Source organism: Pleurodeles waltl, chromosome 3_1 (assembly GCF_031143425.1).
Source record: "Pleurodeles waltl isolate 20211129_DDA chromosome 3_1, aPleWal1.hap1.20221129, whole genome shotgun sequence".
NCBI lineage: Eukaryota > Metazoa > Chordata > Amphibia > Caudata > Salamandridae > Pleurodeles > Pleurodeles waltl.
The window spans coordinates 1,897,332,649-1,897,349,281 of record NC_090440.1 but is presented as its reverse complement, the minus strand read 5'-3'; the positions used below and the strand labels follow the sequence as shown (position 1 = coordinate 1,897,349,281).

General features: G+C 44.1%; 1 protein-coding gene across 1 annotated transcript in view; it reads left to right on the top strand.

The window, feature by feature from the left end:
• LOC138283639 (cyclic nucleotide-binding domain-containing protein 2-like) overlaps positions 1-16,633 on the top strand; it is a 54,169-nt gene that overhangs the window by 8,028 nt on the left and 29,508 nt on the right. The window contains exons 2-3 of the mRNA XM_069221577.1: positions 4,039-4,202; positions 7,947-8,103. Of these exons, the coding sequence (XP_069077678.1) occupies positions 4,039-4,202; positions 7,947-8,103 (321 nt within the window). The remainder of the gene's footprint in view (positions 1-4,038; positions 4,203-7,946; positions 8,104-16,633) is intronic.

Sequence of the window (16,633 nt, the reverse complement as noted above, 5' to 3'; positions counted from 1 at the left end):
GCAGCACCAGCCCAGGTCAGCCATCCCCCAAGAAAGCATCCAGCTGCCAGCGTCAGAACCCCCAGGCAGCCACAGACCACTGCCCCAATGTGTGTGTGTGGTGTTAGACCTGGAGTCCACGGGCAGCCACCATTTTGGGTGTCAGAGAGGTGGCACGGCCCAGGACTGTTATCTCCACTTTCAGGGCTTCAGAGCATTGTCCAGAAAGCCCCATCTTCCGCAAGTGGTTGGAGTGCCAACTCTGGCGATCACTGGCAAATTAAAGGACCCACGGTGCCGGATGCGAGACGATTATCTAGAGGGTCTCAGGATCGTTTTTAGGATGCTTCCTCCATCTTGGCTGGCTATGTAATTATATTACTCCAGGAATAAAACAGTGACAGTTAAGAAGGACACACATCAAATTAGAAGTGATATGTTTTGAATGGTAAATTTCTCTTCATGTACGGCCTTTCCTGTGTAGGTTTACTGTGCACAGTATTCTTGCTTGCTCTTCATCACTGGCCTTAATTTGTAAAACAATATTTATTTTAAAATGTTTGCTGGCTACTGAGTACAAACGTTTTTCAGGTTGCAAGCAGGCACAAAGAGCTTGCTGCACATAGGATTCAATATTATTCAGAAGCCTACGAAAAACCAGATTGATAGCTTGCCCCCAGTTATTATGTTCATGGAAAACCCCTGGTTAATGATGCTTCGTACATAGTCAGCCACAGATGTCTGTGGGTTTAACCTTGCTTTGGCTAATGTAGTTGATTGATAGAACCTCAAACTCTTCATCAAGTGATGCTACTGTGACCTACCCTCAGTCAGTTAGCTCTTCCCAGGAGGAGAGAGTTGGGCTTGGTCTGAACAGAATTGGGGGCACCAAACAACCAATCAGCACACAGAGCCATAGATGGCATACTTAGGCATGGCTTAGATGGCAGGAAAGCAGATTCTGTGGCACTCCTCCATTGTCAGGTGATGAGCTCAATCAGCCTAGTCTTACAAAACGCTTGGTAGGAGTCAGACGTTTTTACTTTGAGCTGGCAAGTCATCACAGAGCACCAACAACCAAGCAAAAAAAGAGCCAGGGGAGGTGTGGTTAGTCCACAGACATCACTGACAGGTTAAAAACAATGCCCGGAAAGGGCAAAGAAGCAAATGATGGCACAAAGTTCTGTGCTGCTTAAGAAAATGTGTTGTTACCTGACCCTGAGGTTAGTATTCAGTATTAAAGAAATCAGTTTCCGATTCAACCACATAATTATTACAGAATAATCATTGCGAAAACTGTCATACACACAGAATGATATTTGTATACAAGTGATTGTGGAAAGGTCAGAAAGGAGGCATGGGTTGTGTGAGTGTGCCAGGCCTTATTTGGTCTTTGGTAATTTATTTATAGAGGGACATGTTAGAGGTTCAATGGACCTTTTGACTCACGCTAAGAGTGATCCACCATGGCCACAAATTTCTACTCTTGACCTAACCAGCGTCGGTAATCTTTACATACCATGACCCATTTGGCCACGAATCACCACATCTTTTAGTAAAGTTAGAAAGTTTATTTCCCTAGATCAATAATGCTAATATCATGTAAATGAATCTCAAGACCAAATTATATACATATACGAACAACACAGGCTGACCAAAGCAGCTGAAGAATCTCAATTTAACCAAAGCATTTATCATTAAACATTCAAGAGTAACCGTATAAATTAATAACAACAATAACTGAACAACAGAAATGGCATACATCTAGATTCAACAGATGAATAAAATCAATTCTTTGTTAATAACGTTTGTTAACACATGGCACACTAACTCAAAAGTTAATGTGGAAATCATCTAACTAGTGCTCTAACAAAATAGTGATTGTTACCTAAAAGAAAGAACAAAAACCTATAACAGAAACAATAGCATTTTTATATTATACCTTTCCTGAATGGATCAGCAAGCTGTGATTTCTTCGTCAGTTGGACATCTGTCTGGTTAGCTCAAACACAAGGGACAGTGAAAGTGATTGGCTCAACCATGGTTGGGCTCTAAGTCAACTGGACCAACTTAGAAAGGGCATCAAGCTAAGAAACAGCATTAATAGCATTAAACACAATTAAGCTAAAAGGCTAAAGTTAGGAAAAGAAGATATCAGGAATTGCTCTGCTCCTCGAACAGGACTGGAACAAGAATCTACTACTAACTGCTAAGCTGCATACTGTCTACTGCTAACCGTCAAACTGCCTTACGACTAGACACCATTCTTCATGTAGTTGGGGTTAAACTAAAAATCCATAAAGTATTTTCTCACAACGTCATTTGTCAGACTATTGGGTGTTCACAGTAGAACCAATAAACATTGATTTCCAAATCTATGATTTAACTAGATAGCCTTTCACATGTCGATGATTGGCTCCTCTTCTCCAGTTCCCATCAGCAGTTTCATTGAGTAACTTTTTAGTTGCAGTCATACCTCCAGTCAGTAATGCCATTGTTAAAGCCTGAAAGGGAAAGGTCCGGAACAACGAGTCTGAAACAACGGTGTTGTTTACATTGCAAGCAGAACGTTGCTTGCAGGAACAATGCAGAGATTTTTCTCTGCCTTAACCACACATGGGCTGAACAATGCACATGCGTGGTTAAGGCAGAGAAAAAGGGAGAGGGCATCGGGAGAGGACAAAGTCAGGTAAGTCGGGCTGGGGCAGGGTTGGGGGAGTTGGGCCATTTTTTTAAAGGGGGCACGGGGTTGGGTAGTTATGTTTTTTAGGGCAGGTTCGGGGGTCGGGGTAGTTATGTTTTTAGGACGGGTGAGGGTTGGGGGTAGTAGTGTTTTTAGGGCAGGTGGGGGGTGGGGTAGTTGTGTTTTTAGGGTGGGTGGTTGGGTAGGTATGTTTATAGGGCGGGTGGTGCCATTTGTTTTTAAAAGGGTGGGGGGTTGGGGTAGTTATGTTTTTTATGGTGTTAGGGGGTGGGGTAGTAATGTTTTTACGGTGGGTTGGGGGGTCGGGGTACTTGTGCTTTTAGGTCGGGTGGGAGATCGGGGTACTTGTTTTTGTATGGCGGGTGGTGGGGGGTCGGGTAGTTATGTTTTTTAGGGCAGGTAGGGGCGTCAGGGTAGTTATGTTTTTAGGGTGGGGGGTCGGGGTACTTGTGTTTTTAAGGCGGGTGGGGGGTCAGGGTAGTTATGTTTTTAGGGAGGGTGGGGGGTGGCATGCTAAAACCACACATGACGTTCCACACATGCCTTTACTAGGCATGCTTTTACAACAAAAAATCGATGTGAAAGCATGCCTGGTAAAGGCATGAGTGTAAACAACACGGTCGTTGTTCCGACTGCGTTGTTCAGGCATGCGTGATTCTCGCATTAGTTGTTCCATCATACATTCGGCCTGAGAACCTTTGCTTCTCTTGCATCAAGGATGCAAATGTATGCTTAGGTAGTACACTACATTTCAGCAGACAGTTCTCACAAGAAAGTTTAAGACATCAACTTGTTCAACATTGCAACATTACAAATCTATTTGGTCAGCACTGCGTGAGCAATGAATAAGTGTTAATTCTCTGTTTTCACAAAACAAATATACGAACATTTGTTTATGCCATGAAGACATGAGGCCTTGCGACTAGGCCCAAAAGTTCACATTTACTCTCTGCATATTATTTTAAGCAAATACATATTGTTAATACTTTATTATGATCCACTAATACATTTTATTCTACATGTGCACATTATTTAAACTATTAATGCCAATTCTTTATTAAATGTTGTACATGTTGTGGTGGCCACTTCAGTGGGCACATTTTCCAAGACACTCGATTTTCTCTACGTTAGCATAATCCATGTAAATTCTTAGCTATTAATCAATGCAAATGCATTAGTATTGAATTCAGCTTTCACAGTTGGACACTCTGAGAGCTGTGATAAGGACACATTTAATTGTTGCATCTACCAGAGCGACGGTGTTCTGTAGGTATTGAGAGTTAGACAAAGGCCCAGAGCTCTAGCTGATAAAGCGTGTGTTGACATTTAGCATCTTCGTCTTGCTCTTTTTGAAGGATCACTTCCCTAGTAAAGGCCTGAGAATCACCCAGAAAAGACCAGAGTGGAGGACCCAAGAGGAAGTCAAGCAGTTGCGCCGAATCCTACTTGTGTTGCCGAGCTACCACCGGTACAGCTTCAACCTGCAGCTCATGCTGGCCAAAGTGATCCGCTTTGAGAGGTAGGTGTCAGCACTCCCTTAGGTCATGCACATTGTTTTCAGATACTAACATGTTTTTCCTTATTATTCAGTGAGGTGTTTTAATATGTAAATACATGTTTCCAGGTTCGAGTTCCTTCCACATTAATGAATATTCATTATTTATGATTGTCCCCTTTAATATTCTTGTAAGTGCATGCCCGTTTACGCCATTTTTGCTTAGAGGTTTGGCGTCGGGAGGGGGTGGGTTGGGGAAGGGAGTGAGTACCAGCCCAAATTAAAAAACAATAAAATGATAGTACTCGCACAACTTTGTGTGTTGGATTTGGCCTACACGGCGGTGCAATACAATACTAGTGAAAGAGAAAAGTGAGAAGACATAAACTGAGCTAGAAAACAACGCTTTATGTGGATTTTCTACCAATCAAACCTCTGTAATGTATGATGTATACAGAGTAGAATGAGGCAGTATGCCCCCGAGGTGAGTGCATCCCCTATTTTCCAATACTTCATGTGAGAAAACGGCCATAAGGAAATATCCTGATCCTGGTTAATCAGGATATTGTATTACGTTGGAATATCCAGATTAAAAATATCAAACTGTTTAATCATCAGATTATTTTACCCTTCCCACTCCCCCTCCTTTTTTGGACACCTCTCTTGCCACCCCTCTTGTCCCATGCTTCATCCTGGATCACATCTGCCCGTTCTGTTTTGCAGATTTCTGGCAAAACTGCCTTACCACCCTCCCTAAGAGCACTGACTGCATAGCTGGTCTCGTAGTAGGGGCTAGCTGGGCTCTGCCGCGTAGCATCCAAGGTGGGCAATGTGTGCCACATTTCCCACCTATCAGTCAGCCCTTCTTTCTAGTATGATGATGCCCTTTATCCGGTTGCTAACTCAGAGATTGCTCGACACTGCCCAAGGGGTTGATACCCTGTGGTGCTACCCATCGCTCCATTTGGGTTCCCTTTACCAGCACCCTACTAATTAGAAAGCCCCTGAAATATTCAATATGAACGTGTTCATTTCTACCCCTGAAAAATGAACCCCGTATTCCACGTGGTATCCAGTACCTTTGGATTGATGAGGCCATGCCTGACAAACTCGAACACCATGCTTTTGCAAACTTTGCATGCAGCTATAATGAGCCTTCTTCTAGATTTCTCAACTGCGCTAGAAAAAGTGCCCCTCTCCACACAAATCTGGATTATACCAGGCAATCACCCTTGTTAGTTCAGTAAACTCAGTCCTAGTTTCAGTTAATAACCCTTTTCTCCCCATTGTTGCGAAATTGTTGTTCCAAGAAAAATCATTTTGGTCAAGAGCTGTTTAATTGTAGTGTTAAGCAGCCCCCATGCTGAGCCGCCACTTGATTTTAGAATTAGCTAACAGAACGCCTTTCCAGACCTGCCAACCTGTAAACAAATTTCACAGTCTCATTAGGGGCTAGGGCCTTGTAGGGGGCAGGCCTCATCCCGAGAGCTACGTAAGAGACACACTGCCCTCCACCAAGCCCACCAGCCCCTCCCCACCCTACTCCTCAAAAGTGTAACTGCGGCTGTCATTGACATCCTGGTGTGTTTTCACACTTCTTAGTTGACATTGGCTGCTTACGGCTGCAAAAGACAAGCTGGAAATCCACAATATGCAGAGGTTTCCAGCTCGCCCTGCCTGCCACTGTGTGATTTCAGCTTCTCACTGGGTCACTGTGTGAAAGAAGCAGAAATTGTGTGACATGGTGGCACCATGTGAGATGGCAAGTGTGCCTTTGGACTGCCAACTACTGTAGGCCCCTCTCTGTGTCCTGCTTGTGTAAGAATGGCCAGTGACTCAGACCTTCTTCTTTCGGAAGCCCTTAGCACATGTTAAGACACAATCCTGCAGAATGGGCCCCAGAGTGATAGCAACACTAAATCAGATGTTGATAAAACTACAGATGAAAACCCTGTTCTGTCTGCAAGACCTATGAGTCCAAAGTTTAACCACTCCACTTGAGAAAAAAAACTCTCTCTTCCTGCTCCCAGTTTGACCAGTGAAAAGAAATATTGTTTACCAGAAGTTCCCAGCTTGTAGAAGCCACCTCTTCTATTGTACCCTGTGAAACATCCTCTGGTCCCACGAGCTGTGGAGGGGAGGAACATTGGGAATTGGTTTTGATCCCATTCAACACGCCATCTGGGATTTGATGTATGTGGCAGTCATGCAGGAAGGAGGACTCACAAAGCATCCTTTGTCATGGTCAGCCTGTTTAAAATGGCCTCATTTAATTTTATTTTAATAAATGCTGGGCTTTGATGCCTCCATTAAGGGACTACTGAAAAGCACATTACTCCTGGACCAGTTTTTGATGTGACGCCCAGTTTTCAGGTCCAATCAAATGATATGGACTTGTGCCACTCTGTTGAGCTAACGCAATTTTGTGTTCCTCAAGGGACGTCTAATGTGCTGGGACCATCCAGCTACAATATCCAGGTCCACTGCTGAACTTTTTCCCTGGGCCTTCTAACCCTAGGACCAGAATATTTTTTAAGTAGACCTAAAGGATGTCAGACAGATGTGGTCTAGGCCCTTCTCAGGATTCTTAGAACATTTCCAAGATAGTTGGACATATTAGGGGTTGTTTCAGGTATCCTAGCACCCTTACTCTCCAAGGAAGAGAATGGATATTCTGTCTTAAGGCGATTTTGGACTTCCTTTTCGATAGGTCTAGGCAGCATGGCTTTTATATTTGTGGCTGTCCTGGTGCTGCCCCGGCCTCCTTATCAGTCATTTAGACTCTATTTGGTCAGCTATGAAGTTGTTCCACATGCTCATTAACCTTTACGTCAACAATCTATTTTTTACTGTAGCTTGTCAGCATCCCCACCAGTCTATCAACACCCCTATTTCTAGGAGCACTGTAAAATACTTACCTTACCCACTATTTATATTCCATTTGATAATTACAGTTTGAGTGTCTTATCATATCAACTACTCATCACTTCTTCCAGAGCGTATTTATGCCCATGCCTCAGCCACAAGTTCCAGGACTGGTGGGTAAAACCATACACCATTTTGGTTGTTCATATCTCTGCAGTCGCCAGTCTGTCTTTTCCCCTCTAGAGATGTGGCCTACAGACCATAGTATAATAAACGTGAAGAGCCCTTTTGGGTGGTTACTTATTTTTTCATTTGTGCTGGTTGTTTAAGATTTCTAAATGTTTAGTTAACCGTATTGCATAACTTGATACACAGAGTTTATTTACTAAGAAATCAACAACTGGATAATCATTTTTGAAAAGCAATCTCTAAAGTTCAGTTACCAAATTAGATGCCCTTACATTTCCTTGATTCTGCTGCACTTGGCTTGGTGGTCGCTCCTTTACTGCAAAGGTTGCTATTATATGGCATCCTCTTCCCATTGCTCTCCATGTTGCCACAGATCAACTTTTTCCATAAAAAATTTAAACTAAACTGTCTAGGCGGATGAAAGAGAAACCATCATAGGACATCTCAATGTTGCAGGATGATCTAGAAGTTCACAAATCAATCAATCAGTTAATCAGTTATTCAACATCTTTACGCAACATGATAGCTATTAACCTTCAGAGGTAGTAAACCTTAGGGTGGTTGGCTAAATACATTTAAAGGGCACATTGACTAATATTACAAAGAGTCTTAAGAATATGGCTAAAATGGAATGTAAGTGTTTTTTGTTTGCGTGCACAAAGCCAGATTTTGTGAAGAAACACAATAATGAGTAACAGTGCTGTTTTTCTTCAGGTTTGGACGCCGTAGGGTGGTTTTAAGGCTTGGCCATCGGGGTAACAGCTTCTACTTTATTTACTCTGGATCTGTTGCTATCACCAAAGACAAGGATGGGGGCAGTGCCTTCATTGATAGTGAGCCCATTATCCTGAGAAAAGGTGTTGCATTTGGGGTGAGTACATATTTTTACCTAAAATAATATTGACCATTGACAGTACACACCACTACCTGAAATGCTTCTAAATTGTATAAATTGGGAAAACTATTGCTTGCTGTTTTAGCTGGAGTTGTGAAGAGGTGTAGTGCTTAGTATAATGTGCAGGGATCGCTGCAAGAGTTCATACTAGAATAGTGCATGAAAATAACTTTCATTCATATCATTTTGGGTAGGGTAATGAAAGTCCCAGTAGTGGATATTTGTGACTCATAATTACCCTCAAAATGCTGAAGGTGTCATCATAATCACTCATTGGTAACTTGCAATATGTGTCTAGTTTAATGCTGCACACTGATACAAAGAAATATTGTTAAGAGTTTTGCATGCAATATTTACATTGCATGTAATATGTACATTGTAATTGGTGGCTTGAGCTGTAGTAAAATTAGAAGATTTCTGCAGAGGTCTCTGTGCAGTGCTATGAGGACTGCAGAATAATCAAGCACATGTAATCCATGAGTAGGGTGTAACCTTACGTTTTATTAAATGACATCACAGGCATTCTGACAAGTGGTCATATCCCTTCTGGCAGAGGTCCTATGCAATCTAGCCGAACCCCCGTCTTAAGAACTAGACTCTGTCTTTCATTCTTGATTGTTCGAGGAACGATTGACTTTTCCCACTAGCTATGGTGTCACAGTGTGTGTGTGTGTGTGTGTGTGTGTGCACGTATAACCCGGATAAACGCTGACAGGTCCACCAGGCAAGGACCATCTTTGTCAGTACGGGTGCGTTATGAGGCCTGATACCCATAGTGTGTTTAAGCAGTTTTGAGCAAATGTATCAAAAAACTAAAAGTGCAGTTATATTTACCTCGGTCTGCTTTATAACCTACCCTACTATCAAAGTGTGCATGGAGTTGTATGTATGATTGTGTGTGTTAGGAGGACAAAGTGCAGAAAACCCTCCTTGGCAGCATTGGTAGTTTTTGATTGCAGGTGATGAGGGGTGATACCCCAAAACTGGTCCCAGGATGCTTGTTTCTGGTCCACGGAGGACCTGGCCTAGCAGTTCGGGCTGGACTTTTCCCAAGGGGAGCAGGGTCAAGACTGATTTGCATATGGCTGGGTCCAAACTAGAATGGTGTGGTGAGCAGATAAATTATAGATTTTCTATTCTATTCACATTACTTATAATACCTGAACTGGCTAGAGAGGAGAGGATTAGCAGAATTAGGGATAAAGATAGGGCTTTAAGTGTTTTCTAAAGATAGATTATCATCTTGTCACAGGCTGGTCGGTGGAGATTTCCAGAGTTTAGGTGCAAGGTATGTGCATGAGTGACCTCCACCTCTGGCTCTCTTGATTCTGGGAACGACAAGGAGACCTTGATTGTTTGATCTGAAATCCCTATTGATTTGGTAAGGTGTAACTAACTGAAGGAGGATACATGGTCCATCTTTATATTTTGTACGATGTGTCATACACAGGTCCGTGTATTGGATTCTGCGATTGATTGGCAACCAGTGAAGAGTGTTAAGTGCCGCTCCAGCTGATTGTGTTTTCGGAATACCCATCAAAATTCAAGCCACAGCATTCTAGATGATCTGAAAGTTTTTAATGACAAACGCTGGACTACCTAGGTAAAGTGAGTTTCAGTAATCAAGGCAAGATAGAACAAGCCCTTGAATCACTGTTCTGCAGACCTCCGTTGCCATTTCAGTATCTTCCTTAAAACTCTAAGGAGGCTGAAATGACTGGCAGCTACCTCCTCTACCTGGGACGTCATGGAGAGATGTCTGTCCAATATAATCCCTAGACTCCTAACTTTCAAATTAAGGTAATGAAGCTCCCCAATGGACGGAGGCCAATTAATTTGGTCCCAAAGTGTTGGGTTATTACCAACGACCAGGACCTCCGTTTTAACCCCATTTAGTTTTAAACACTGGCTGCCATCCAATTGGACACCTTCTTGAGGTAATTGTTAAGTTTTAGAGAGGTAGATCCTACATCTGGGTTAAGAGAGATAATGATCTGAGTATAATTCACATAAGAAACCATTGTAAAACCAAATCAGCAGATGATATCAGACATAGGGCGGACATGCAAGCTGAAGAGCATAGCTCAGGGAAGAGCCTTGTTGTACCCTGCATTTCAGCTGACGATTTGCAGAGAGGAAAAGACCCTCACTGACCTGAAAGCTCTGTTTCCCCAAAAATGATCTGAACCAATTTAGGGCACGTCCTGTTATGCATGCTTCTTCCAAATGGTAGAGAAGAATAGGATAGGAAACCATATCGAAAGACACACTTAAATCAAGCAGAATTAGTGCTGCAGATCCAATCTGGTCCAAATCTATTTTAAGATTTTCAGTAGCAAACAGGAGCGCGGTTTCTGTACTGCAACCAATGCAAAATCCTGTTTTGGTGGGGTGCAGAATATCATTGGTTTCTAAATATTCTGTCACATGCCTATTTATAATCTTATGTAGAATTTTGCTGGCCCCCTGGGAGTAGCGATAGCGGTCTGTAGGTTCCTGCTATCTCTGGGCCAGAGTAGATTTCCTCAGTAGAGGGCATACAATGGCATGCTTCTATGCCTCAGAAAACCTCATTTTATTTGAGGGGGAGTTATATCTGTCAAAGTAGAAAGTGTAGGAAAGTGCCCTCTTTTTGGCATGGTTACCCCCACTTTTTGCCTGCTGTCAGTGTGTTTTGAATGTGTTCACTGGGATCCTGCTATCCAGGACCCCAGTGGCTGTGCTCTCTCCCTCTAAATTTGGTTGCTTAGGACTTTGCACACCCCACAATTGGCATACAGGTGCCCCAGTATAAATCTCTAGTAAATGGTACCTAGGTACCCAGGGCACTGGGGCACCAGGGGTTCCCCATGGGCTGCAGAATGTATTGTGCCACCCATGGGAGCCCATGCAAAATGTGTCTGCAGGCCTGCCGCTGGAGTCTGCGTGAAAAGGTGCTTGCACCCTTTCACTACAGGCCACTGCATCAGGTCACTGTAAGTTACCCCTATGGCAGGCCCTCCTAGCCCAGAGGGCAGGGTGAAAGTACCTGTATGTGAGGGCACCCCTGCATGAGCAGAGGTGCCCCTACGAACTCCAGCTCCATTTCCCTGGACATCATAAGTGTGGGGAAGTCATTTTACCCGTTACTGGACACAGGTCAATATGTCCAGCTATGTAATAGTAACTCGGAACCTGGGCATGCTTGGTATCAAACATGTCTGAATCATACCCCAATGCTGTTGCCAGTATTGGGTGTATAATTCCATGCACTCTGGGGTGCTCTTTAGAGGACCCCTAGCATTGCTCCTACCAGTCTTCTGGGGTTTTCCAGACAGCTTGCGCTGCTGCCACCACTCAGACAGGTTTCTGCTCTCCTGCTGCTTGACCTGCTCAAGCAGAGAAAGGCAGAATAAAGGATTTATTTTGGGAAACTGAAGAAACACTCTTTCCCTTTGGAAATAAGGGTTACATGGCATAGGAGGGTTAGCCTCCCCAAGCCACCGGTATGCTTTGAAGGGCACATTTGATGCCCTCTGTGCATAAACCAGTTTGCACCAGTCCAGGATCCCCCGGTCCCTGCTCGGGCATGAAACTGGACAATGGAAAGGGAGTGACCACTCCCCTGTCCATCACCACCCCAGGGGTGGTGATCAGAGCTCCTCCAAGTGGCCACTTGATTCTGCTATCTTGAATCCAAGGTGGGCAGAGGCCCCTGGGAGCATTTGAGTGGCCAAGTCAGGCAGGTGACATCACAGCCCCCTCTTGATAGGTGTACATCCACCTAGGTAACCAATCCCCCTTCCTGGGCTATTTAGGGTCTTCTTCCAGGGTGGGTCTTCAGATTCGAAGTGCAAGATTCCAGCAGGACTCCTCTGCATTGTTTACTTCATCTTCTGGCTATCGGGACTGCAACTGAACCCTCCATTAACCAACAATCTGGAACTAGACTCCATTCTGCAACATTTTGTCTCTGGTTCCTTCCAGCAACTGCAGGATTTCCATAGCTGTGCATCCTCAGTGGGTGACAATTCTTCAACCTGCACAAGAAGCAAGAAGGAATCTCCCTTGGAGTGAAGTAGTCACTCCCCTGAATCTGCAGGCACCAACTTCAATGATGACTGGCTGTGATGATCCTATCTCCTCCGGAACTGCGTGGATACTACATCACAGGTGGTGGTCTGGAGTGGTCCCCTTAATCCTCTCTACCAGCTGTCCAACTTGGGAGATGGTAAGCCCTTGCTTCTTCTCGCAGGAGAGTACCCCTGTGCACCACAACTCTTGCAGCTACTAAAGCTTGTTTGTTGTTCCTCCAAGAGATCTTCAGGCTATGTGTAGCCCTAGCCTCCAGCACTCTTTCCTGCAAAGCACTGTCTCCTGCCTGCTGCTCCAATGGCGTGGGAGTCCTCCCCAGGTGTGCTGAGTGGGCCTCACTGCGACTCCTGTGCCTGCTGCCCGTGGGTCGCCTGTGGGGGCTGCCTCCTCTTCTACTGACTCTCCCAGCTGCTGAGGGTCACCGTGGACTGCCCTCCTTGGGTCGAGTGCGCTGGGCCTTGCTGGTCCCCTTCAGCCTTGCAAAACCTTTTTCATTGACTCTTGCATTTGCCAAAGCTTGTTGATGGTTTTACAGCACCACTGACTGACTGCATCACGACTACCAACATGGGACATCACTTGAATCACTTCTGGAACTCTTCTGCTCCTGTACTGCACTGCTGACTTTCTTCATCCACCATCGACCTGGTCCTGTATCCACAGAAGGGTGGGTAGTGGCTCCTGCCACAGCTGGACACTCCAACTCGAACTGGACTTGGTCTCCTTCATTTTCAGGTCCTCTTCTGTCAGGATCCACCTTTGGTTTCGTTTTGCACAGTCCTTTTCCAAAGTTCTCCTGTGGGTTTGGAGAAAGACCAGGTTCTCATCTCTTCTCTCCTGGTTGCTGGGGTGCAACCTGGTACTTACCTTTTGGGGTTCCTAGTTCTTCCTGCTCCCCCTACAGATTCCACTTCCTCTGGCGGGGGACTGCCTTTCACATTCCATTTACTTAGTATATGGTTTGGTCTCCCCCCAGGGCCTTCACTATTTTCTATTGTTTTACTGTTTACTATTGCTTTCTATGCTAATCACTGACTTCTAATGTCTATATGGTAATGTGTTTACTCACCTCCTAGTAGAGTATTACCTATACAGTATTTTAGTATTTTTGTTACCATAATAAAGTACCTTTATTTTTGTAACACTGTGTGGTTCTTTCATGTGTGTAAGTGCTGTGTGACTGTAGTGGTATTGCATAGGCTTTGCATATCTCCTAATTAGGTCTTGGCTGCTCATCCACAGCTACCACTAGAGAGCCATGGCTACCTAGACATTGTCTACACCTCACTAATAGGAGATACCTGGGCGTGGTATAAGGTTAGAACACTATAGGAGCTCACCACACACCAGAAAGCATCCCACCCTCCCCTGTCAATAGAATATCTATTGGGACAGGGTCAAGTGGTGAGCCTGATTTAACTGTCCTGGCCACTGCCATGACTTCCTCTTTGACTACTTGAGGGAATGAGGATAGTACAGCATTAGTTTAACTAGCTAGAGATCTATAGGCTACTGAATAGGGCTTCATAAATACTCCTTGCTTTTTCCAGAAAGTGATTGGCAAATATTTCACAACATGCTACTGATGGGGCGGGGGGCTGATCTTAACACATCACATTTTAGAAAGGAATTTACAATGGTAAAAATGTATTTTGAGTCAGAGGATCGATTGATCTGCTCTACAAGATAATTCATCTGGGCCCGCTGATAGTGTATTGATATTTTTTAAAGGCCCTTTTTATAAGCCTCTCTACACACATCATCATAGTTCGCCCTCCACTTTCTTTTGTTCTTTTGCACTCTTTTTTCAGTTATCTTACTTCCTGTGTAAACCATTGACTTTTATCCTGTTGCTGGGTTTTCTTATTGTTCTTTAATTATATTAGATCATCCTTGGCCGTGGTGATCCAATTTTTAAATGCAGGATAGTGTGTAGAAACATCTCACTCTTGTGTTAAATGTGTCAGTGAATTGCACAAAGTCTGCTTCCAGCTAGCTGTGTCCAACTTGATCATTGTTGAGTAATTTTAGGCTGGCTTGATTTAGAAGTGGATCTTCCTACTTTAGTAATTGAAAACGGGATGAAATAATGGTCCTACCAAACGACTGGCAGAGGGGGGTTACTGCTGTGTTGGGAATATTGGTAAAAAATGAGTCCAGTATATGGCCCTTATTATGTCATGGGGAGGTGATCAGCTGAGTTAAGTGGATCACTGAGAGGTACTGCAGCCTGAGTATATGCGGTGTCTTCCAAATGAATATTTAGGTCACCTAATATTGTAAATTTGGCTGTATGGAGACTGTGAGCTGCCAGAATATCTGGCATGATCTGCAGAAACTCTGTAGCAGGGACTGGTGGGCGGTAAACAAGCATCCCTGAAAAGTTGTACGTGTGAGAGAGCTTGATAGAATATAGAAGGCTTCCACAATTTGTTACTGCAATTGGTGTGAATTTGCAATCTAAATCCCTATTGGTAATTAGAACAACACCTCCCCCAGCCCTGTTGGTTCAATCACACCTAGCAATTATTATATTTAGATTGAAGGAGTACTAATATATATGCGGCCAGCGGTCTTTGTAAAGCCAGTTTTCCATAAAAAACTGAACTTCTGTTTGGTTTCCTTCTAAAAAGAAAAATAGCTTTTTTTTATGCTTTGGGAGTGACCTACAGTTAAATACAAGTGCCACCAGTGGGCTGGCTGACCTTGAGTGAGCCGGTTACTTTTGTTTTAGGATAAGGATCATTCCGCTGCTACCATTGTGTTAGACATATAGAAGGTGCAGTTACAAAAAGAACACTCACCTGAAAAATGGCCTGGGTCCAGATAGTGATGGCAGGCCTCATTAGGTAACCTATTCAGGCTATTCAAATTTGCCGAGGAGTAAGTTATCCTGTCTGACCCAAATGGGCAGGGGTCAAGACCCCTGTCCTGTACGGCCATGGACGGGTGCAGACAGACTTGCCTTTGGCATGCCAGCGGGCCGCCCGGGCACCAGCCCTCATTAAATGCTCTGGTCAGGGAAAAAACTAGAACACCGACCATGATGGCGTCCGGTTAACAGTAACAAAAGATTACCGGCACTGAACCTGGCCGAGTAATTAAAACACCTAAAATGCCCCCAAGCGTCACCTAAGAGCCAAAAAATAATTGCCCACCCGGAGACGATATAGCTGTCTGCTCTCTTATCGACCCTGTTGCTACTCAGTACAGATGCAAAGTGCAAGAAAAGTGCCAGAGGATAAAACTCACTTTAAGCAAATGCTTAAGAAAATGTTAAAAACACTTAAAATCACTTACAAATCATATGGATGGGAGTTTAACGCTCGCTCTCCACCTAGCTGCTGCGTCTGCGCATCGGCCCCCATTAAATGCTCCGGCTGGGGAAAAGACTAGAACTCCTTCCAATATGGTGTCTGGTCAACAGTAACAAAAGACTACCAGCACTGAACACGGCTGAGTAGTCAAGACACAGAAAATGCCCGCAAGCGTGACCTTAGCTTCAATCAGCAATCGCCCTCCAGGCACCGATATAGCTGCGATTTAGCAGATTTAGGCCCAGATCTGTGTCTGGGATTGAATGTTTGACATTGTCCAGCATTCTGTGAATCGTCTGTTCTTTTTACACTAGTGGGCCTGCAGCACTGATTGTGCCTCCCACTTAAGTAGACCTTTAAATGTGGCAGGCTTGCCATTACAGCCTATGTGTGCTGCTTTAAACTGCCATTTCAACCCTGCAAAAAACTTTTTGCCAGGCAGAAACCTTTCTGTTTAATACATATAAGTCACCCCTTGGGTAAGTCCTACACAGCCAATAGGGCAGGGTGCAGTGTGTTTAAAAAAGTGGATATGCACTTTTAACTTTTACATGTCCTGGTAGTGAAAAATTCTTGAATTTGTTTTTCACTACTGCAAGGCCTACCTCTCCCATCAGATAACATTGGGTTACCTTATTACATTTAATAAGAAAACACTTTAAATTGGGAGCAAGTAGGGAAGTTGACTTTGGTATCTAAATAATTTTGATGGCCATGTTCCATGGTGACAAATCCACTGAGTCAAGTGCCAAGGCTGCTGTATCTATTTGAGGTGATTGAATGGCTTTCTGCAATTGGCCCTGCCATGGGGACCCCGGTCTTTCAAAGCAGTCTTTCAGACAGACTTTCAGGAATTGGGTGGGAGCCCTTAGTATCCAGATGTAGTATTTGAGAATATCTGATGCACATACTAGTTGTTGGCTTGACAGTCCAAATTCCAGACGAACTCTGGATCTTTTCACATATCTGGGAAGTTGCAAAACTTTTATTGTATCCTAGGGTCTGCAGGTGGTCCAAGGTGGTAGTGCAGACCTCAGGGAATGTGCGGTGTCCGTAATGGAGTGCTGGTAAGAGGCAGGCCTTATTGACTTTCAACTTTGGGGCTACAGATGAAC